Raw genomic sequence first — 24,411 nt, forward strand, 5'->3', positions numbered from 1 at the left:
ATCCTGGGAGTTCTGAACCTTGTCCTCTACAAGCACTGTCAAGAAGAGCAAAAGTGGGCACCTGGGTGGCTCAGTTGGCTAAGCAGCTGACTTTGGCTCAGGTTATGATCTCACGGTCCATGAGTTCGAGCCCCGTGTTGGGCTCTGTGCTGACAGCTCAGAGCCTGGAGCCTGCTTTGGATTCTGTGTCTCCCTGTCTCTCTGCCCCTCCCCTGCTTGTTCTCTCTCTCTGTCTCTCTCTCTCTTTCTGTCTCTCTCTCTCTCAAACATAAATAAACATTAAAAAAAGAAGAAGAGCAAAGATTAGTTTTGAGGTGTTTCTTAGAATGCAAAATAAGTAATACAGGTGAATGAAAACCAGTCTTTATATATAACTGGCATCTAATGAATAGCCCACAAGACTTTCAAAGAGTGATTCATTCACTGTGTTAAATATTCAGTAAAACAAAATAAATAAGAAAATTAAGTTGTAAGACTTTTAAGTTAATACATTTGGTAAATCATTTCACTCATTTAGTTTAAAATCCAAGAAGCACAACATAATTTTATACTAGTTTCTTTTGTAATGAATGTAATGGATAGGTGAATTAATTTTGTTAAATTGAATAATACGTTTCCAATCCCAGTTCACTGATACTTTTTCTTCTCACGTCAGAAGAAAAATCTCTTTCAAAAGTGCCTTATACTCTAAGGTAAGAACGTTTTCAACCGAGACCCACAGTAAGAATATATTGCATATTTCAGCCGAGTATACACATTTATATGTGTATATAAAGCTGACACATTTCATTTCATGAGACACTACTCACACTGTTACATCTCTTGAATTCTAATGTTCTCTAAGATATTTTGGTTTTTAAAATCTGGTTACCATCCTCTTAATTTATAACTTATTAATGGGCCCTGACCTGCTCCAGACAGTATTTGACCTCCTTAATCTCTTTTCAGTGTTTTGCTTTATTAATGCCTATTCTCTCACCTTCAAGGAGTCTCATCTGTGAAATTGTAAATATATTCAATTCTCCTTTATCATAAAATAAAAAAAAAACTTTTCTCTCTTGTTTTACTCATTTTTAAAATTATTATTGGATCTAACCTTCATTTACCTTCAAATTTCTAATATATAATCAACACTTGCTACTTCAGCCTTCCTGTCACCTTGGTCCTTTTCCCTGCACTCACTTAGCAATCTCATCCAAAATCACTTCCCTCGATAATAGCAAATCACTTATATAACAGTTAATGTGCCAGGCTAAGTACTTCACAAATATTAACATATTCAACATACAACAGCATAAAGTAGGTACTATTATTATCCACATTGAGATTCAGTAGCTTGCTCAAGGTTACACAGATAATAAGCAGGGAAACTGGGCTTCAAATCCAGGTGTCATATATAACTCTCTCTTAAACAAATTTATGTAACACCACCGTGCTGTTTGTGTTTTTCAACCAAGATATATTTACACCCCCCTCCTCCTGATGTATCATTTCCATTTAAAATCAAACTTATCATCCTTAAAGACTGACATGTAATATTGGAATAATAATGTGGAAGTAGTAGTGATTGGTAAGTGGTCTGGCTATGTGCTTGTCTTACTTCATGGGATAAGAATGATGTCTTAAGGGATGTGGTGGCATTTCACAATGATGAGGAGGTTGGTTGAATGCCCAGCAAAAATGAAAATGTATTTACGGATATATTGGTTTGCTAGGGTTGCCATAATAAAAAAAAAAAAAAAATACCATAGCCTGGGTGGCTTAAATGACAGAAATCTATTTTCTCACAATTCTTGAGGCTGGAAATCCAAGATCAAGGTGTTGGCAGGTATAGTTTTTCATGAGGCCTCTCTCTCCATCTGCAGATGGTTGTGCTTTTTGCTGTGTCCTCTCGTGGCTTTTTATTTGTGTATGAGCATTTCTGGTGTCTCTCTTCTTATACGTATACCAATCATATCAGAACAGAGTCCACTCGTATAACCTGACTTAACTTTAATTACCTCTTAAAGACTATATCTGTAAATATAGTCATATTCTGAGGTACATTGGGGGTTAGGGCTTTAATACATGAATCTTGGGGAGACACAGTTCAGTTTTGAACAAGGAGTTTCTTAACCATGAAAAAGGCATTCAGTTGCACCAATTACCCTGGAAAGGACTATGGGTCAATTTAATGAAAATGAGAGCTAGCAGAAAGATATCAACAGAGCATTGATCCTGAATACTGACATCAGCAGGATAAAGGAGGCAATAGATGAGGAAATTGGAAGCACATTTTAATGATGTGTAGGAAGGAAGGGCAAGAAAGAATAATGTGCTAGATTTGATGACCTACCCAGCCTCCTTATATATAAGGCAAAAGTTGATGTTCAGGGCTCTGAATAGCTTAATTTCTTTGCTGTGTACCTGTTGCTGAGAAAGACTTGAATTAATGGAGAGTGGAATAAGCAATAGTGGGGATGTGGCAGATGAAGGCAGGCTCTTAGAGCATATCTTTTTGAGATAATGTTTTTAGAATTGAAGGGGCATAACTAATTTAAACATGTAATGTTTCTACAATTCTAAGAGCTGTACTGTTTTATAATGGTGAGTGTAGTGAATATAACTCTCCTCATTATGTACTCAAAGTATTAGCGATTTCTTCCTTATTATGGATCACATTTTCCTATTCTACATGTCCAGTAATTTTTTTATTATAATTTATGTTGTTGAGAGTCTGGAATCTGTGGTCTTCTTTTAATGAATGTTGAGTTTTGCCCTGGCAGGTAGTTAATTTACTGGCAAATAAACTTGATCCTTTTTTCCAAGCTTAATTGGGGTGGCTCTAGACTTTTTAGGGATGTCTCCTGAATACTTAGCATTTACAGTGTGGTATTTTACTGTACCAGTCAGGTGCTCTGCATCTCATAGTATATGTCACATTTGGGATTTTTTTTTTTTTTTTTTTTTTGAAAGAGAGAAAGAGAGCACATGTGGCAGAGGAGGAGGAAGAATCTTCAGCAGTCTCCATGCTGAGTGTGGAGCCCAATGCAGCGCTCTGTGTCATGACTGTGAGATCACGACCTGAGCCAAAATCAAGCGTTGGACACTGAACCAACTGAGCCACCCAGGCACCCCTTTAACATTTGGAATTTTTATTCAGGTGACAGCTCTGGCTATTTTCTACTGGGCCTTACAGTCTTGCTCAGTGCATGTGCAGTTTATTATTCATCTAACAATTTGAGATGTCCCCTTTTGGGGCCCATTTTTGTTTACAGTTATCTGTTGTCCAGTGTTTTGCACTGCAGGTTCCAACTATTTCAATAGTACCAAATTCTAATTTCTGCCTCAACACAATTGAGTGAAATCATTGTATTCTACTAGGGCTCCATCTACCTCCCTGTACTGAGGTCCAGAAAATGCCACCAGTCAGAAACACAGAGTGATCCTGAACTCACCTCTTGTATTTCCCTTCTTTCTGTATTCATAGTCCTATACTGACTGTTGTCCACTGTTGAAAACCAATAAATTCTTGTTGAGAAGATGAAAACATCTTTAACATGAGTTTTGATAAAATTAAATTCAGCTTTCTAGAGGTTGCTTTCTGCTGAGGTCAGTTTTACATATTCATATTAACAGTGCTGTTTTGAAGAAGTTAAACATTGCTGTATATTAGCAACATATCAAAGATAAGTCACACCAGCTTGAAACATTAATGTAAAATACTTTATAAAAGCCCCATCCTGAGAAGGAGCAGCATGTTAAAATCACTTGGGTTGGGAAAAGTGTTCTGAGAATGGTTCTAACATTAAAGAAAGTTTGTTTTCTTAGCTTTTGATGTCCTCGGGTAACAAAATCAACATTCTTCTGTATTTAATGAAAATAGGTTTTGAAATAGCAACAGGTGTTTTGGTAATAAAAAACTATTCATGGCTTAAATCATTAGGGTCCCTTATTTTCTTTATTATAATTACTGAAACAAGAGATTTTGAAATTAATCTGTTGCCATATAGACTTGAAGAAGGAAGTCTAGGAAGTGGCCTTATTAATTTTTAGACTTATCCTGGTTAGTGTAACAATTTAGAGTTAGTAGATTTTAAAATAATTTATTGTCTAAAAACAAAGCAGAAACATGTGGTTACTAGAAACCTAGGAATATAATTTTATTGGCATCATAGAAGTAACACATTAATACATATAAGGTAAATGAGGAAAAGTTAGTGACAAATTATTTTGTGAATAATTGTGTAAGATTTTTTTCATGACTGTAAACATGTGAGTTTATTTAAATTTTCAGTTTTAAAATGTTCATTTGATATCTGCATTAAGGAAGAATAATTGTTTATCTAGAAAATGAATATAGATGAAGTAAATAATTGTTTGAAAGATATTTTAAGATATATCATTTGATCAGAGAAGAAAAAATACAAATTAATTTTAGATAACAGTTTGGTTAAAATTTCCTTCTTTTCACCCTCTCTTTCCCTCTCTCTCTCCCCTCTTTATCCTCTCTCTCTCTTCCTACCTGTTTTCTTTTTCTATTTAAAAACAAATTTAGATCTAATATTATTGTATATTATTGTGATCTAAAGAAGAAAATTTGAGGCTAGGTCTCCCAAAGTAGTGACATAGTTCTTAGTTATCTGGATAACTCAGAGATTTGAGTTACTTTTGTGAGAGATGACATTTGTTTATCTGGATACTTGTCTCTATACCCTCATTTTCTATAGCTTTAGAGTCATGGTAGTAAGATGTATTCATACCATCCTCTTGCCCACCTTGATCGTTTATGATTGAATTGCGTACTGCTTAGTTGTATTTCTGCTTCCCTCAATTTAGGATTCAAGCCAGTTGTTGGCATGTCATGATGGGCTTGATATCTAAGCTACTGTTAGCCAAGGTCTAGCTCTTGGGAAGGTCTTAAACCTTGCATGATTATATTTAGTGTTACTGTTACATACGTCTTGGCAACATACAATGTTTTACAAAATTTTTAATTGCCACCTAACCCTGTTAAAAAAGGTACCACATGTTCAAGGGCAGTGATTTTTTTTTTGATCTGTGTATTTTCCATTTAATTGTTGTTTCTGTATTATTATACCTTTATGAGTAGAGCTTGTGTCTATTAATTTTTTAAAGGGCAGTTTTATAAAATTTTATAAAGAGGAGGTATCTAAATTATTACAGTTGGCATCAAAGATGATATCCAAAACAATGTGGGTATTCTTTTTTGTGTCTATTGACTCAGTCCCTGAATCACAAAGTTAGGCAAAAATTTTGTGCTGATTCCACTCTAAGAAAATAACATCAGCTTTACTCAGAATGATTTATGAACTCATTAAATTTACCTTTTTCCTCTGCAATTCAAATTGGTCAAATAAATCCAACAGCAATTATGGAGACAGTGAGTTTAAAACATGTTACATAGGCATCCACAACAATCCTGTGACCTCCAGGAAGTGTGTTATTTGTCTGTTGAATATTGATTCTTGAAGATCCCTGTTTTTTCCCCTCATGTTTCTGTATTTTCTCAATCAAGTTATTTATCCTAGTTTCTTCCCAGTTATTTTTTACCCTTATTTTTGGTCTTAGTTAGCAATAGTACTTCTCACTTTTATTTAGAACACTTATAGTTTTTTATTTTCCGATTTATTTATAGACATGTATGTGTATAGGTATAAATCTATTTGTCTATGTGAACACACTTACAGACATTTTTTTCTGCTTCTGTATTTTCCCAGCTGTGTTACGATAACTTCTCCTGTGTAACTGTGTTTTTTGGCTAAGATATCTGGTAACCATTATTTACAAATAATATACTCCTTTGTACAAGGTCAGAATATTCTCCATAAGAGCATTTTAAATGACAACTCTAATTTAATGTATTAGGCTTTGAATTCAGTGTTTGCTTTATAATGAATATTATTGGCTTCTTTTTTTTTAAGAAGTTATGTTTATGGATAAACAAATCAGTCAAACTTATTTTTGTTTAAGTTTGTATTTAATTACAAAAGTTTTGCCGTCTTTTAGATTTTATTTTATTTATAAAATCTTCAGTATTTTTCTTGCTATTTTCATTTAAAAATATTTTGAATACCAATATGATGGACCTTTTTTCCTAAATTCCAGTTAATTATGGAATAATTATAAATACCAAAATGCGGGGATACATGTAGCACCTACTTCATTGGAAAGACTTTTCTTATATTGGTAGCCTTATCTTTTTTCCCATTTTATACAAAATTATAATGTCTAAAAATTCTAGCTCTTTATAGTAACAGTTTGTCCTTTTTAACTTATGATGAAGCATTATGGTAAATGTATAGGTGAAAAAACTTATAAATTTCAGGGAGAGTAAGATGATAATTCTGTGAGGCTTACTATGCTGTGATATCCCCACTTCCCATTTCATGATTAAAATACCTTAATTAAAATTGGGGCACCTGGGTGGCTCAGTTGAGCCTCGGTTGAGCATCTGACTTTGGCTCAGGTCATGATCTTGTGGTTCACAAGTTTGAGCCCTGCATTGGGCTCTGTGCTTACAGCTCAGAGCCTGGAGCCTGCTTCAGATTCTGTGCCTCCCGTTCCCTCTGTCCCTCCCCAACCTCCCTCTCTCTTTCTCTCTCTCTCTCTGTCTCTTTCTCTAAAAAATAAACATTAAAAAAATTAAAATACTTTAAAAATTGAAATTTGGACTTATTAGTCATTCATTTATGAATTATAGTGCAGTAGCCCTTTATATATATGTTATATATTAATGTAAAAATTATATATTTATTAATATATATTTAATTTAACCTTCCTTAACTGTATTTTCTAGGCAAATATAATTTTACCAGGAGTTAAAAACTTTTATTTTTAAATAGTTCTGCCACTCGCCTACTATTCCACTTAACAAATGTATGTCCACCAGTAATGAAAGGAATCAAGCCTGACAAGAGTTAATATCGGTAGGAAAAACTTATGAACAAGTGTGAGTAACTTTAAGGTGTGAGGCTGTTGACAAAGAAATGGTAAGCACTACTTAGGTAGCCAAGCAAGTAAGGTGATATCTTCATCCATGAAAGAAAACAATGAAAAATTAATTGGGAACCATAGAGAAATCTGCCTAGGGAAGCATTAGAGGAACTGATACATCTTCCACAGAAGATTAAAATGAGGGCATCTTTTGGGATGAGCACTGGGTGTTGTATGGAAACTAATTTGCAATAAATCTCATATATTGAAAAAGAAATAAATAAAATAAAATAAAATAAAATAAAATAAAATAAAATAAAATAAAATAAAATGATGACTTTAAACCAGGAGAGCTAGCAAGTCAAATGTTTCCATATTGATGATGTGTTTAGGTTATTGAAGGCCTTGAGTAATTTTTTTTTTTCAAAATACAATGTCTCTACAAAACTGCACACCATGGTAGTTATGAAATATTTATGGACAAATATACAGAATTATATACACTACATATGACTGTATTTAATGGAACTTAAGGAATCTTTAAGGGTAGCTTTGATTAATTGTGATTGTTTGCCACGTGCACTGCCTGTACAATAAGATTCAACCCCACTGTATATATGGCTCCCTAGGAGACCCAAAGCAGTTTTTCCAGACTTCATTTTTCTAAGTCTGTGACCTTCCCACTCTATACTACAGTGATAAGAGTAGTAAAAGATACTATGGGAACCCAGAGGAGGGACATTTAACCGAGACGTCTGAGGCTTCCTAACATAGTATCTTTTCTGAGATAATAAGGATGGGTGAGAGCCAGTTGAACGACAGATGGAAAACACTATATCTTAAGAAAATTGTATGTGCAAAATCCAAGGAGGGAGTGAGTGAGAGAGAGAGAGAGAGAGAGAATGATTGCATCAGGCAAAATTCAGTAAGACTGTAAAAGTTAGTTGAACCAAGAGAAGAAAGAGATATTAAGTACATTAGAGAGTTTTACCTTTGCTTTCAAGGCATTGAAAAAGGACATGACTTGATTAGATTTGCAGTTTTAGAAAAATTCCCCTTGATGTTTTCTAGGGAATGAATTGTAACCACTTTGGCTATTTATAAGATACAGCAATAATCTAGGGAAAGCATTGTGGAATACTCCGGATGCAGAGAATTATTGGACAACTTTAAGAACCTTTTACAAGGTGCTGATAGCATGTGCAAGATGAAGTTTTGGAAGGCATCAAGTAGGATTCCCAGTTTGGTTTTTGGCAAGTTATGGGATAGTGGCATTTTACAGGCTTTGACAACAGTGATTGCTAAACAAGATTCATAAATAGATCTAATGGAAACTGTATATTCATAATAAACTGTAATAAATTCCCACTGTTACTTTTGTCAAATCAATGCTTAAAATTATTTTGATGTTGTTTGTCTAATTTTGAGTATTAAGGCAAAGGATATACAATAATTTGTTTTAGAATAAAAACATTACAGAGTTTTTATTGGAAAATAAAAAATCTACAAACAAAAATTCCTTAAGTTGCCCATTAAAAACAAAAGTTTGGGGTGCCTGGGTGGCTCAGTTGGCTAAGTGTCCAACTTGAGCTCAGGTCATGATCTTGCAGTCCATGAGTTCAAGCCCTCTGTCTGGCTCTGTGCTGACAGCTCAGAGCCGGGAGCCTGCCTTAGATTGTGTGTCTCCCTCTATCTCTCTGCCCCTTTCCCGCTCACCCTGTGTCTCTCTGTCTCTCAAAATTAAATAACATGTTTAAAACAATTAAAAACAAATAGAAACAAAAGTTTAATGTAAAGAAAAGCATGTGGATGTTTGGAAATAAAGTTTCTGAAGAAAAACTTTCTTGTTTGCGCAAGACATGTAACCCAATATGCACCTTAAAGTGCCTAAAAATGGCCTTAGAGTACATTTAGTTTTTCTTATCAAATTCAGATAATATAAGATAATAAGTTTTAAAAAGCATCATGAATTATAGAATCAGGGCTTTGTTTTGCCTTTTTTCCTCTTTTTGTATAGTTGACACACAATGTTACATTAGTTTCAGGTGTACAACACAGTGATTTGACAAGTTTATACCTTATGCTGTGTTCACCACAAGTGCAGCTACTATCTGCCCTATTACATTGCTATTATAATATCATTGACTGTGTTCCTTATGCTGTGCTTTTTATTCTTGTGACTTAACAGATACATCATTTGCAAATATCTTCTTCCATTCTGTAGGTTGTCTTTTTGTTTTATTGATAGTTTCTTTTCAAATGCAAAAGCTTTTTTTTATTTTTTAATTTAATCCAAATAGTCCATTTTTGCTTATGTTTCCCTTGCCTTAGAAGAAGTATCCAGAAAAATGTTGCTGTGGCCAGTGGCAGAGAAATTACTGCCTACATTCTCGTTTAGGATTTTTGTGGTTTCAGATCTCACATCTAGGTCTTTAATCTAATGTAAGCTTATTTTTATGTATAGTGTTAAAAGTTGTCCAGTTTCATTCTTTTACATGTAGCTCTCCTGTTCTCCCAGAACCATGTATTTTAGGGCATTTTTTATACCACAGGTAACTGTGGTCTTACTTCTCCAAACCTAATTTTACATATTAAAACAAAAACCTTTACAGAATTACCTATAGCCATTTTGTCAGTGATTAACTGTAAGGTTTAGGATCCTTCTGAAGTATTTTATTAACTCAGTATAAACATTATCTTAGTTATTTGACTATTTGGCAGAGAATTTTTTTTTAATCCTTAGTAAAAGTATTGCTTTAATCACATTTGGTTTGAAGGCTAGTTGGGACATGTATAGCATTGCAGATCTTTTTGAAAATCTTTGCACAGTTTTCAAGGGAAGCCTCTGAAATTTAGCCTCATATTTGCCTCTTTACAGAACCACTATGAGATTGCTAAATTATATCACAAAAGCATTAATCTTATTACACAGGGGTTTAAAGAAGTGCACATAAAATAGACTACTTTTTCTTAATGTATCAAAATTATTCTCAAATTTTCAAAGATTAAACAGATACTGGCAAAATAAAGTGGAAAAGTACATCATGTCATGTAACCTCAGTCAAGTCCTTCCTGCTAAAAAAGAAAAGGTCTGTGACTTAAAAGTCACAAAGAAAGTGTCTGTCACCTAAAAGAGAAGGTCTTTAGGTGACATAAGATGATTCTTATCTACCTAGTTTACCATATAATTATGCAGCTCCTCACTTTTGCCACATTTTATTTTTTATTTTGACAGAAAGAAAGCACACGTGCAAGCGGGAGAGGGGTAGAGAGGGAGAGAGTGAGAGAGAGAGAGAGAGAGCCACCCAAGGGCCCCAACTTTTGCCACTTTAATCCTATTCTGATTTTGACTTGCTAGTTAAACTAGTGATCTTGTCCTCCTTCTAACCAAGTTACCTGAAGTCTGGTAATACATTATTTAAAACAGGGGCACCTGGCTTGCTCAGTTGGTTAAGCATGCAACTCATGCTTTCAGCTCATGTCATGATCTTATGGTTCATGAGATAGAGCCCTACATGGGACTGTGCACTGGCTGCGTGGAGCCTGCTTGGGATTCTCTCGTGCCCTCTGCCCCTTCCCTGCTTTTGCTTTCTCTCTGTCTGAAAATAAAAAAAAACATTTTTAAAAATACATTATTTAAAACAAAACAAAACTGAAAGATTTCATATATCATTTCTTTAAAACGGGTTTATGTTTCATTTTGTATCCAAAGTTTTCATTCATATTACCTCAGTGAAATCCTAAGCTCTGTAAAAAATCTAGGTTTTATTAAAAGTTGACCAAAATTTTAAAAAATGAAAATTTTAAAAACCTTTCAATCTCTATGAATAAAATGTTGAAAATTGCCTTACATTGACAGCAAACCATACCTGTGTCATGTACAACAATGAAAGCTTTATGTTCAGTCCAAACATTTCATGACACAGGTCACAGGCAGAGGCCACTTTACAAAGCTGTTGAAAGCTTAAAAATTGTAGTTTTGTTTTCAGAAAACTCATTAACCGTTAGAACTGCTTTCCAGTGTTTGTTATTTTTAACTACCAAATGATATAAATTGAAAGCTAATGTTGCTGTTTCATAAACTGCTTTTCCTCACTGATGTTTTCCTTTTCTTTTTTTTTTTTTAATTTTTTTAACGTTTATTTATTTTTGAGACAGAGAGAGACAGAGCGTGAACAGGGGAGGGTCAGAGAGAGAGAGGGAGACACAGAATCTGAAACAGGCTCCAGGCTCTGAGCTGTCAGCACAGAGCCCGACGTGGGGCTTGAACTCATGAACTGCAAGATCATGACCTGAGCCGCAGTCGGACGCTTAATCGACTGAGCCACCCAAGAGCCCCAATTTTTTCCTTTTCTTAATGTTAACTAGACTAGTCGCAGCTCACATAGCTAAACAGTAGTATAGTATTTTACATGGATTCAAAATAATTTTTAAAAAGCTATTTGTTAACTTTGTTAGTGTTTAAGCATTTATATCAGTTTATCAGCTAATATTCATTGAGGGATTACTGTGTGTTTAGAACCCAGCTAGTCTGTCTTATAACAACAGTGAATAAGATAAACACAACCCCTGCCTTCATAGAGCTTACAAATATTAGATAAATTATTATAGCATGATGAAATCTAAGAGTGTTGTGGCACCATACAAAGGACTGTCCAAAAGGTGATGGTATAACTTCAGTTTAGAAATGCTGTTTGAGTTGACCCTTACAGATGCTTAAAACTTAATTTTTATTTAAAAAAAAATTTTTAACGTTTTCTTTTTTAATATGAAATTTATTGTAAAATTGGTTTCCATGCAACACCCAGTGCTCATGCCAACAGGTGCCCTCTTCAATACCCATCACCCACTCTCCCCTCCTTCCCACCCCCCATCAACCCTCAGTTTGTTCTCAGTTTGTAAGAGTCTCTTATGGTTTGGCTCCCTCCCTCTCTCTTTTTTTTTTCTTTCTTCCCCTCCCCCATGGTCTTTTGTTAAGTTTCTCATGATCCACATAATAATGAAAACATATGGTATCTGTCTTTCTCTGTATGACTTATTTCACTTAGCATAACACTCTCCAGTTCCATCCACATTGCTACAAAAGCCATATTTCATTCTTTCTCGTTGCCACATAGTATTCGATTGTGTATATAAACCACAATTTCTTTATCCATTCATCAGTTGATGGACAGTTAGGCTCTTTCCATAATTTGGCTATTGTTGAGAGTGCTGCTGTAAACATTGGGGTACAAGTGCCCCTATGCATCAGCACTCCTGTATCCCTTGGGTAAATTTCTAGCAGTGCTATTGCTGGGTCATAGGGTAGATCTATTTTTAATTTTTTGAAGAACCTCCACACTGTTTTCCAGAGCGGCTGCACCAGTTTGCATTCCCACCAGCAGTGCAAGAGGGTTCCCTTTTCTCCGCATCCTCTCCAGCATCTATAGTCTCCTGATTTGTTCATTTTAGTCACTCTGACTGGAGTGACGTGGTATCTGAGTTTGGTTTTGATTTTTATTTCCCTGATGAGGAGCGACATTGAGCATCTTTTCACGCCCCTGTTGGCCATCTGCATGTCTTCTTTAGAGAAGTGTCTATTCGTGTTTTCTGCCCATTTCTTCACTGGATTATTTGTTTTTTTGGTTGTGGAGTTTGGTGAGTTCTGTATAGATTTTGGATACTAGCCCTTTGTGCGATATGTCATTTGCAAATATCTTTTCCCATTCCGTTGGTTGCCTTTAGTTTTGTTGATTGTTTCCTTTGCAGTGCAGAAGCTTTTTATCTTCATGAGATCCCAATAGTTCATTTTTGCTTTTAATTCCCTTGCCTTTGGAGATGTGTCAAGTAAGAAATTGCTGCGGCTGAGGTCAGAGAGGTGTTTTCCAGTTTTCTCCTCTAGGGTTTTGATGGTTTCCTGTCACACATTCAGGTCCTTTATCCATTTTGAGTTTATTTTTGTGAATGGTATAAGAAAGTGGTCTAGTTTCATTCTTCTGCATGTTGCTGTCCAGTTCTCCCAGCACCATTTGTTGAGGAGACTGTCTTTCTTCCATTGGATATTCTTTCCTGCTTTGTCAAAGATTAGTTGGCCATACTTTTGTGGGTCCCATTCTGGAGTCTCTATTCTATTCCATTGGTCTATGTGTCTGTTTTTGTGCCAATACCATGCTGTCTTGATGATGACAGCTTTGTAGTAGAGGCTAAAGTCTGGGATTGTGATGCCTTCCACTTTGGTTTTCTCCTTCAATATTACTTTGGCTTTTTGGGGTCTTTTGTGGTTCCACACAAATTTTAGGATTGCTTGTTCTAGCTTCAAGAATAATGCTGGTGCAATTTTGATTGGGATTGCATTGAAGGTGTAGATTGCTTTGGGTAGTATTGACATTTTAACAATATTTATTCCTCCAATCCATGAGCACGGAATGTTTTTCCATTTGTTTATATTTTCAATTTCCTTCATAAGCTTTCTATAGTTTTCAGCCTACCAATCTTTTACATCTTTGGTTAGGTTTATTCCTAGGTATTTTATGATTCTTGGTGCAATTGTGAATGGGATTAGTTTCTTTATTTGTCTTTCTGTTGCTTCATTATTAGTATATAAGAATGCAACTGATTTCTGTACATTAATTTTGTATCCTGCAACTTTGCTGAATTCATGTATCAGTTCTGGCAGACTTTTGGTGGTGTCTATCGGGTTTTCCATGTATAATATGATATCTGCAAAAAGTGAAAGCTTGACTTCATCTTTGCCAATTTTGATGCCTTTGATTTCCTTTTGTTGTCTGATTGCTGATGCTAGCACTTCCAACACTATATTAAACAACAGCAGTGAGAGTGGACATCCCTGTCGTGTTCCTGATCTCAGGGGGAAAGCTCTCAGTTTTTCCCCATTGAGGATGATATTAGCTGTGGGCTTTTCATAAATGGCTTTTATGATGTTTAAGTATGTTCCTTCTATCCTGACTTTCTTGAGGGTTTTTATTAAGAGAGGATGCTGAATTTTGTCAAATGCTTTTTCTGCATCGATTGACAGGATCATATGGTTGTTTTTTTCTTTTATTAATGTGATGTATCACATTGATTGATTTGCGAATGTTGAACCAACCTTGCATCCCAGGAATGAATCCCACTTGATCATGGTGAATAATTCTTTTTATATGCTGTTGAATTCGATTTGCTAGTATCTTATTGAGAATTTTTGCATCTGTATTCATCAGGGATATTGGCCTGTAGTTCTCTTTTTCTGCTGGGTCTCTGGTTTAGGAATCAAAGTAATGCTGGCTTCATAGAATGAGTCTGGAAGTTTTCCTTCCCTATCTATTTTTTGGAAAAGCTTGAGAAGGATAGGTATTATCTCTGCTTTAAATTAACGTTTATTTATTTTTGAGGGAGAGAGGGTGAGAGAGCCAGCTCAAGTGTGGGAAGGGCAGAGAAAGAGGGAGGCCCAGAATCAGAAGCAGGCTCCAGGCTCTGAGCTGTCAGCACAGAGACTGATGTGGGGCTCAAACCCATGAACCGGGAGGTCATGACCTTAGCCAAAGTTGGACTCAACCAGCTGAGCCACCCAGGCAACCCAAAACTTAATTTTAAAACCCAATATTTTCTTGTCAGTTTACTCAAAGTGAGCTAGCCTTTTAAATTTTCTCTTTTGGGAAGTCTACCTCAGAGCCATCTGGTACTGATGATTATGCTTTCAAAAGAAATACTCATATAAGAAGAAAAGTAATGTGAGAAATCAAGTTATAATTAGTGCTTAATAATGAAAAAGAAAAATCTTCACAGATTAATTTGGAAAAAATAGTAAAAGGTTGGAAAGGTGCACCTTAGAACTTTTAAAGTAGTTCCTTTATAATTGCTTATGTGACTTATGGTTTTCTTGTAAATAGTAGTGTTCTTCCTCTCTACCTAACTGTAATCTTTTTGAATACCTGGTAGTGGTATCTTCTGGATAGTCCTTGACACATAGAAAACACTTAATAAATATGTGTTGAATAAAGTAAAGGAATGACTGAATCTTTAAGATTTAAAGAAATGAGTTCATTCAGGTTTTTAAACAATCACATTGTTTTGTAGGTGCAGAACAATACTTAATATATTCAAATTATCATTTTTTTTTTTTTTGCTGTGAATACTTCTGGAGTCTGTACTTTATCTTTAGTAGCCCACCCTGCCTCTGACATTGAGAGTATTGGATTTCCAAAGATGACCTCTTCCATTACCCCAATGTCAGTAGGTATTTGTCATTAAGTCTCACTTCCAGCTGTGCCGGCTAAAAGAGGAGGCTGGTTTTTGGAAAAGTATTTATATGTGAACACACACACAGACACACACACACTCTTTTAAGTGTTTAGTGTGATGTTAATTATCAGTTTACTTGGTGATTATTGATTAATAAGTTAAACCATTGACCTTTTGTGTAAGGTGGTTATCATTTATTCAGATTAGATTGTGAAAACTGGGTAGCAACTGATTACAGATTTGAAAAAGGGCTCTTTGATGAATGGTGAGGGAAAATAATGTTTGCTTCTTTGGTCAGATTAGAAATTTACTACCTCAAGATAGGCCACTTTAAGATACTGGTCATTGAAGAATGGTGTGACCTACCTTATCTCAGCTTCTTTTTTACTTATCTTTATACCTGTCAGTAAGAGAAACTACAGGAACATGAAGTAGCCCAAGTCACTGGTTGGTTGTTTTCCCTAGTGAAAGAAATAGTGTTTTTTGAAGTTTCAGATTTACATAGGGTAGTATCTTAAGGTTTGGATTTTGGGGTTTCCTCTCAATATTTTATGTGTTTTGAAATAAAACAAAATGACTTCTTGAATGTAAACACAATAAATATTTGTGAAATGAGTAAATGAATAAAATAGTGAAAGCAGCCACAGCAGACTGGGTACCGTATATTTATAACAGATAATAGTTCTATGACAATTGGGTAATTTTGAATTTGGAAAACCATAAATTCATCTTACTTTGGTTTTTTTTCTTTTATGTCTCTCTTAAGCTATGGATAATAGCCTAAAAGTTCCTCAGAGTCATCTAAATTAATCTCAACTTGATCTTTTATAAGGACATACAAATTTTGTTAAAAATATTTAAATACTGGTATTTATAAACTAACTAAAAATTTATAAAAATTTATAAAACATTTTATCTCATTTAATCATGTCAGAAATCATGTTTAAAATATGCTTCTCATCTTAGGAATTTAAATTCTGTAATATGGTCAAAGTAAATGGCAGAAGTAGAGACCCAGACCCAGATCTTCTGATTCTACTTTTCCCTACACCTCATCTAGAGGGCCGTAAATGAGTAAGTTTTGATTTAAAAATAAAATATACAGGGTTCAAGTCTTCACATTTATCATTATAACAGTATTTTTTTTTTTTTTTTTACTTCTTAAAATTTGCATCAAAATTAGCATACAGTGAAACAATGATTTCAGGATCATTATAACACTAGTGGGTAATACATTAGGGATATAGCAAAGTATAAGGCATGGCCGTTGGCTGGAGGGTGTTCATGATCTAACTGGAGAAACAAGAGGTATCCACAAAAAGAGTTAACAGTATATGACAGTGTGTGTGTAGTGAAGTGTGTGTGAAACTTACAGAGAAAGGAGAGATTGCTGTGGATTGGAGCTACTAGCGTGAACGAAGTGACCAAATTGGGCTGTGCTGGAAGAGAGTATGCAGTTTAGCGGGTAGTTTACCAGGTAAATTTATGAGATTTATGCAGATGGCTGGCAGTTTAGCCAACAGTGTCCTTTTGTCTGGACATTGAGACATGGAGAGTACCCAGGGAAGCCAACACTGCCTCTCATGTCTGAACTACTCCTGCCAAACTCCTGCAGTTCTTCTGTCAGATGAGAAGAAGTGTGGCTTTCTCTGGAGCCACCTTTCACAATAACAAGGCTTGTGTAAAGATTCTCCATTTTCTGGATTCAGTGAACCTAATGGGAACTTGAAATTCATCCCACAGCTCTGCCCATCAGTGTTTCAGCTGTAGTAAGTTCATTGGCAGTAGTTTTTTTGTTTTTTTTTTTTTTCTTTTCTTTTGTTTTCTCTTTGAAACAAAATCCTGGAAATGGTGAAAGACAAATTGTCATGATAGAGGCTGATGATAATAATAGAAACTGAGAATTCTGGAGGTGAAATCTCAGGGGAAAAAAACATTCAATATTAAATTCATACTTCTCCGCCTAGATTTGAAAGGTAGCAAATTTATTTAGCGTATTTATTTAGGATCTCCTTTTTCCCTCCCCTCCTTCCTTGCTGTCCATACTTATCCAGTCATTTTCTGCATCTTTCATGGACACTACTCCAACCAGACCACATTTCTTCTCGTTATCTTTGAACATTTGCCATTTTTGTCCATCTTTTCAAGTTATTTTTCATATGTAAAATAAGTGTATACAATCTGGTAAAGTTAGTAAGAATTGATTTTTTCCTTAAAAATGGGATGCAGTACTTAAAAGTGAAAACTTCAGTTGTTGCCCTTAAAAATAAGTAAGGTTATGAATAATACAGACTTGGAAGTCCCATATTTGACTTCATTTGTGTGTGTGTGTGTGTGTGTGTGTGTGTGTGTGTATACCAGGGGCGCCTTGGGTGGCTCAGTCAGTTAAGCATCCGACTTCTCAGATTATGATATTGTAGTCTCTGGGTTCAAGCCCCGCATCAGGCTCTGTGCCAGCTCAGAGCCTGGAGCCTGCTTCAGATTGTGTCTCCCTCTGTCTCTGCCCCTCCCCCACTTGCACTCTATCTCTCTCTCTCTCCTTAAAAAATAAATAAACATTAAAAAAAATTTAACACTTAGGTACCAGGTGTGGAACTTGTGCCTCTTCTTCCTGGTTTCTGGCATTGATGGAGAGGAAAGAATAGAATGGAACCTTTTCCCTTTCATTAAAGACTATGTAAACATTACCAGAACTTTATTTTATTTTACTATTTTTTATTTTATTTATTTCTTATTTATTTTTTTATATGTGAGAGAGACAGAGAGACAGAGCACAAGCAGGGGAGAGGCAGAGAGATGGAGACAGAATCTGAAGCAGGCTCCAGGCTCTGAGCAGTCAGCACAGAGCCCAACGCGAGGCTTGAACCCATCAACCGTGAAATCATGACCTGAGCCAAAGTCAGACACTTAACCAACGGAACCACCCAGGTGCCCCAACCAAAACTTTATTTTAAAGGAATATATGAATTAAGAAAATCTATTATAATACAGTTTTCTATTACATGTGTAGAATAAACTGAAGGAAAACTGTTTCCCATAGTAAAAAAACAAAACCAAAAAAGATATATTCCGTTTAAATAGTAATTAACTTACATGCTAGCCCTTTTCCCTCATGACCACATTATAGATAGGCTACCCTGTAATTTTCAAGAAAAAAGAATAAAAATGGTGCGGTGAACTGACCAGAAACACTTGGTTACACACAACTTTTAGGTTCTTTGTGGTAAATAATGAAAGATATTAAGATTGAAGTATGAGGATAATAGTAAATTATCAGATTAAGTTCCCCCGAACACACGTACAATTCTCAGTATTTACTAATAAGTAAGCACAAAATAATTTATGAACCGGTTATATAAACTTGAAGAAATTCCAGCTGTCTGTCTTTTTAGGGGTCTCAGTCATACTCTCATATAAGAAGATTACTTTTGGCAAATACAGTGATTCCTGAGGCAAGAGTGATGATTCTTTCTGATATCAGGTGACCACAATTGTCCAGAGTTCACAAGTGGACCCAGAACCACTTAAAAATTTAGCAGAGAGTATCATTTCCAAGATTAAACAGACCTCAGTGGATTATACTCTCTTCATAAAGTAGTGGAGAGTACCTCTAAAATATTTCAGTCAATTTGTGTATCTGGAATACATTTAATTTCACTCATGAGAGCCTATGTGCAATATTCCTCTTGCTTGTTTTCGTGCCTTGTGTTCACCAAGTGATACACATTTTTGTCATTCAGTATATTAATTAATAAACTATTATTCATTTATATACGAATAACAAAAGTGCCTCTAGTAGCTCCCTCAAGTGTATGGGCTTTGAATCCCAACAATCTGCTCCTGAGCTGTGCATCTTTCAGTAGATGCTAGCAGCACCAGGGTTATAGCTCACCCTAACAACCCACATTTAATATGCATTGTATTTTAAAGTAAATCCTAAAGCTTATAACATAGTGTAACCATATTGCATGTAAAACATCCTCTTTGGTGCCAATATGTTAAGTCATTATTGGCAGTTTTGATTTGAATATCAGAACTTCTTGGTAATTTTTTTTTTAATTTTACCTTAACATTTTAATTTAAACAAATTTAATATTATTGCCTTCTGGATGTCCAACATGTCATTAAATGCAATCTTTTTTCATTTTTCAAGTCTATCAACAATTGAAATAACTCTGACACTCTTACTAGATTTGTTCATAGACAAGTCTGTACTTTGTTTATTGCTTATGTGACTTGAGTAAATCCTAGGTGAGAGCAAACTGGGAAAGAAATCAGGAAACCAGGTATCTTCCATAGTCCTCTCATAGCCTAATAAATTAAGGAAGTTATTCAGCTTGTGTTCAGAGAAACTCCCTTTGTTGTCTACTTTTCTCTAACTCATTTGTAGGGATTAGTAAAATAAAGTATAAGAAACCTAGTGGAATTCTGTGCCGTAATAACTTACACAGCTTCAGATTGTTATTCAGTTAATATTTATCAAGGAATACTTTATCCATTAGAGAGGAATATGTTTTAGTTGTTATGTGATAAAATATCAACTCAAAGGCTGTGTGAGGTCAAGTTACTTAAGCTCTCTAAAGCTGTGGTTTCTTTATCAGTAAGATGAAGGTAACAGTATTAAGTTCTAGCGAAGTGTCTACCGATACGTTCTGAAAAATAGTAGCCATCTTAAGAACACAAATAAAAACAAAACACTTTCAAGAGAGTGGTCAACAACATTCAAGTAATTTCAGGCCACCCAGAGAAGCATGGGGTACACCAAGTGAGAACTCAAAATACAGACTTTTCTTCTAGAATGTGATACATGTGTGCCTGATAAACCACTCATTCTGCAGAATTGTGCACTGAAAATGAGCTTATGGGGGAAATTAATTTTAGGCATACCACTCAAAATCTATGCAGCTTTACATTGTTGTTGTTAGTTCTTTGGTTACAAACCTAATGAAAATATTAACTCCACTAAGTCTCTGCCAACATTTTCACCTAACATCTCAGTCAACTAACCATCTGTATCACATTTCCCCTCAAATCAAGGAGATGGCAGTTACTGAGTGCATTTGATTCCAGTACTTTTCATCAAAATTGAAGTTCTGATTCAAGCTACAGGGAGAAACATGTTCACAGCTTCTTTCTTGAACAGAAAGCTTAACTGTTGTAAAGTGTAGGGTTCTTGACTCCACTAAACTAGCCCCTATGTATACTAAAGGAATTGACCTGTACAGGATTTTTAGCCGCTCATTTGCACTTTTTTAGGACTTTACACATTGTTAAGACTTTCTCTTTAATTGGGATGAAAACTTGCTTCTGATCACTATAAAATGTCAACATGCTAGAAAAAAATCCTATGAAGCAGCAAGATACCCAAAGTCTAAATTATGTTGATATTGTTCATTATTTACCAATGGCAAAGGGGCTCTTTTATATAAATATGTATTAGAATGGAGTATACTATATTAGATGAAAGAATTCTGAACTTCCCTAAAGCTCTTTGGAACTAAGTTGTTTATAGAGAATAAGGAATATAAATCAAACATGTTTCTTTTCTTGCTTCTGTTTCAGGTGTATAAGTACTTTTAGGGGTAGTTTAATGGGTTAGCTTCAGTAGAGACATTTGTTTGAGTTTTCTTACATTTCTCTTGTGCTTATTCCCCACGGTTGGCTGAAGAGTATGAAATTATCTCTGGATCACTAGCAAAAGTCCCCATTCCTGTTCATAATTACTGTTTACTATCAATTTGATTCATCCTATTCCTATAGCAGTGTTTTTCCCCCAGACGCCTTTTAGAGGTGCCTCTAAGGCACTTCTATCTAATTCTAGCACTGAGAGATCAAACTGCCTATCATGTATTTGGGAAGGTTGTTGTACAAGATAGGCAGAGACCGTTTTGATCAAGTTACTCCATGTATACAGTAAACTTTATGTTTTATATTAAAGTATTACAATCTAGCTGGTTCGCTTTACCAAATCTTCATGAATTAAAACAAAAAAAGGAGTTGTGCCATATTTTAATTGTGCCACTTCATATCAGTGCTAAAGCAGCAAGTTCTTACAAATTATATGCATAATTTCATTGGGTCACATTTTCATATCATTTTATTTTAGCTACTTCTAGAGATGATTCCATCATTTCAAGTCCTGATGTCACTGATATTGCACCAAGTAGAAAGAGGAGGCAGCGGATGCAAAAAAATCTTGGAACGGAACCTAAAATGGCTTCTCAGGTGACTCAGCCTCAAGAAAAGGAAAAGTAAGTAATTTTATTTATTTATTCGTTTATTTATTTATTGCCACATGATGAGATATTATTTTAAAAATCTAATACCTGATCTCAAGAATTTTATTTACTTAAAAATCTGAATTTACTTAAGGCTGTTTTTAAACAACAAAAATTGTGATTTTGGAAATTGTAAAATGTTCAAATCAATGTCTTTTCTCTGGTGTTTGGTTAATTTCTATTAATATTTAAAGCAGAAGTGCTAAAAATATAATCAAAATGTTTTTTCTTGTGGTTTTTATAGATTAATTAGAAATGGCATGTAGACACTAAAAATATTAGAATCCAGCTTGTGTTCAGTAGTGTTTCAATCTGATTTACTGCTTTAAGCAGACTCATACAGCATTTGAATTAGCTACCTGATTTGGTTATGCTTGGAATTTTTTCAGGTGAAATGTCTCTTCCTAATCATCTCTATCTCTCTATTAAAATTTTGATTACATGCTTTAATTTTACAGATTTTCACTCTTTCATTCAGATACCCTCTTTTGATATGCATCCCAATTTAGTTGTAGTGAATTGAGGAGTTGGGATAATTAACATTTTATTTCAGCAAAATAGCATTTATAAAGAATAATTATCAGTTGAATCCTAAATGAATGTACCAATCATTTGTGTATCTATCTATCTATCTCTATCTATCTCTATCTCTATATCTATCTATATCTATATGCCCTGAGAGTTTATTTCTTTTTCCCTAAACTTTTTATTAATTTAGCAAATAGTTAATGAACAATAGCCATATGACAAATGATATTACAGATCAGTGGTTTCACAGTGTGGAATGATGACCCCCTAGGACAGTCCCCAAGCTCATCTCTTCTTCAGTTCCATACCTGTGTGAAGCCAGTCTCTTCATATATTTCACTTAGAATAACATGTCACATCTGATTAAATGTGGAATCTTATGAGAATCCAACTCTTTTCATTCAGGCCAGCCATGAAACAGATTTACAAAGTATAAACATAGACCTCACAAGATTTTTTGTTGAAATATAATGATCTTTCATAAAGAATATCATATTCATGTTGACATATACTAGGTTTATTTTTTTTAATGAATTAATAAAGATTTTAAAAAGTTCCGGGTTTTTAATTTTGAATATGATAAATATAATACATATAAACAAAAGCTCTTGAGATCCTCAAGAACTTTCAAAAGTGAAATAGTTTTGTTTTTTTTTTTACACTTTTAAAAGTATAAAAGTTTTTGTTCCTGAGAGCAAAAAAGAGTTTTGTTGTAGACATTGAGGATGCCAAGACAGACACAGTCCAAGCCTTCAGGAAACTGACAGCCTGACAGAAGGGAGTTTTTGAGTTTATGGTATAAAAGTAAGCATTGTACAGTTAAGAGTGAAATTGTTTTGTTTGTCTATTTATCATTGGGTTTTTATTCTCTCCACCATTGGCTTGATTTACTGGTATTGAAAATGCATTAGGTTTTTATACCCTTATGTCTCCAGACAATACATACAAAAACCCAGTGTACTTACTGGTTTGTACTCAGCTTCTGAATTTATTCATTAGCTCATAAACCTCTGGCTTCATAGAATTCAAAGGTATTGTATTATCTCTTTTATTTATCATTATTATTAATTATTATTATTATTATTATTATTTTGAGAGAGAGAGAGAGAGAGCATGGGCCAGGGAGGGGGCAGAAGGAGAGGGAGAGAGAATCTTAAGCAGGCTCCACAGTCAATGCGGAGCCCAATGTGGGACTTGATTTCACAACTGTGAGATCACCGCCTAAGCTGAAATCAAAGAGTCAGACGCTTAAGCAACTGAGCCACCCATGTATTCTCTCTTTTAAATAATGAACCAAAAATATTTCCAATTTGTAAGTATTAGAGTAGCCAGACTATTCCTATAGATCATTATAGGAAAAAATAAAATTACAAGCAGTTTGAAGTATTCAAGCTCTGTACTTCATTCAGTCACTCTGTAGGCAAATGAGCAATGAGTATCAGTTGTGTGCTAGACAGAAACTAGATGTTGGGGATTCAGGAGAGTAGAAAACAGACAGCCTCTGTCTTCATGGAACTTTTGGTTCAGTTGTTTTGTCTGATGAAGATTTCAGGGTCTGGAGGAAGAATGAAATGTACTGGTTTTATGTTAGAGAGCTGCACCTTAGTTCTTTTCATTCTGCGTGTGAAGCATATACAAGGTTTTGAGGTTACTAACATTTTCTGATTACATGATATTGCTTGAACGGGTTTCCAGTACACATGGTACAGAGATGAAAGAAGTTTAGATCTGAATCAAGACTAAATATGTTATTCAGGATTTTTTAATAAAGGCAATGTGTTTGCTTCTACCAATTATATGCAATTCATGTTTTCCTTTTCTATATTTTGATAATCATGTTAGTACTTATTTTGTATATTTTCACTACTTTAAAAGTTGATATAAAACCATATCAGCTTCTTTGAATTGTCTGCTAATTTTATTACTTTGGACCTTAAGGCTCAACTGGTCCTAAGAAGAAATGGAAAACATATGTTAGATGTCAGGAAGAATTTTAAAGATTGAAGAAAATTTAGTGTAACACTTATCAATCATGTGTTGAGTGGTTGATACCCTGCTCTACAATTCCTCTTGCTCTGCCCAAGTAAAGCAGAGAGAAAAAGTATATATTTTGTTATTTAATTTTATTTTTTTATACATTTGGGTTTTTCTTCCATTTTGAATACAGAAGACAAATATTATGGCTCTTAAAGTTTAAATTTTTTTTTTTTTCAACGTTTATTTATTTTTGGGACAGAGAGAGACAGAGCATGAACGGGGGAGGGGCAGAGAGAGAGGGAGACACAGAATCGGAAACAGGCTCCAGGCTCTGAGCCATCAGCCCAGAGCCCGACGCGGGGCTCGAACTCACGGACCGCGAGATCGTGACCTGGCTGAAGTCGGACGCTTAACCGACTGCGCCACCCAGGCGCCCCAAAGTTTAAAGTGCTCGTTCTTTCCCATTTTTTTA

The 24,411-nt window shown here is 34.8% G+C and overlaps 1 protein-coding gene across 5 annotated transcripts in view; it reads left to right on the plus strand.

Moving 5' to 3' along the window:
• Window positions 1-24,411, plus strand: part of XRCC4 (X-ray repair cross complementing 4) — a 316,828-nt gene that overhangs the window by 114,448 nt on the left and 177,969 nt on the right. For all 5 annotated transcript variants that reach the window (XR_006716996.1, XR_006716992.1, XM_045497214.1 and 2 more), the window contains exon 7: window positions 21,263-21,407. Coding sequence is in view for 3 of the 5 variants with exons in the window: in XM_045497214.1 (XP_045353170.1) it covers window positions 21,263-21,407 (145 nt within the window). In the remaining 2 variants the exon portion in view is untranslated. The remainder of the gene's footprint in view (window positions 1-21,262; window positions 21,408-24,411) is intronic.

The sequence above is a fragment of the Leopardus geoffroyi genome, chromosome A1, assembly GCF_018350155.1.
Source record: "Leopardus geoffroyi isolate Oge1 chromosome A1, O.geoffroyi_Oge1_pat1.0, whole genome shotgun sequence".
In the NCBI taxonomy this organism is placed as follows: Eukaryota; Metazoa; Chordata; class Mammalia; order Carnivora; family Felidae; genus Leopardus; species Leopardus geoffroyi.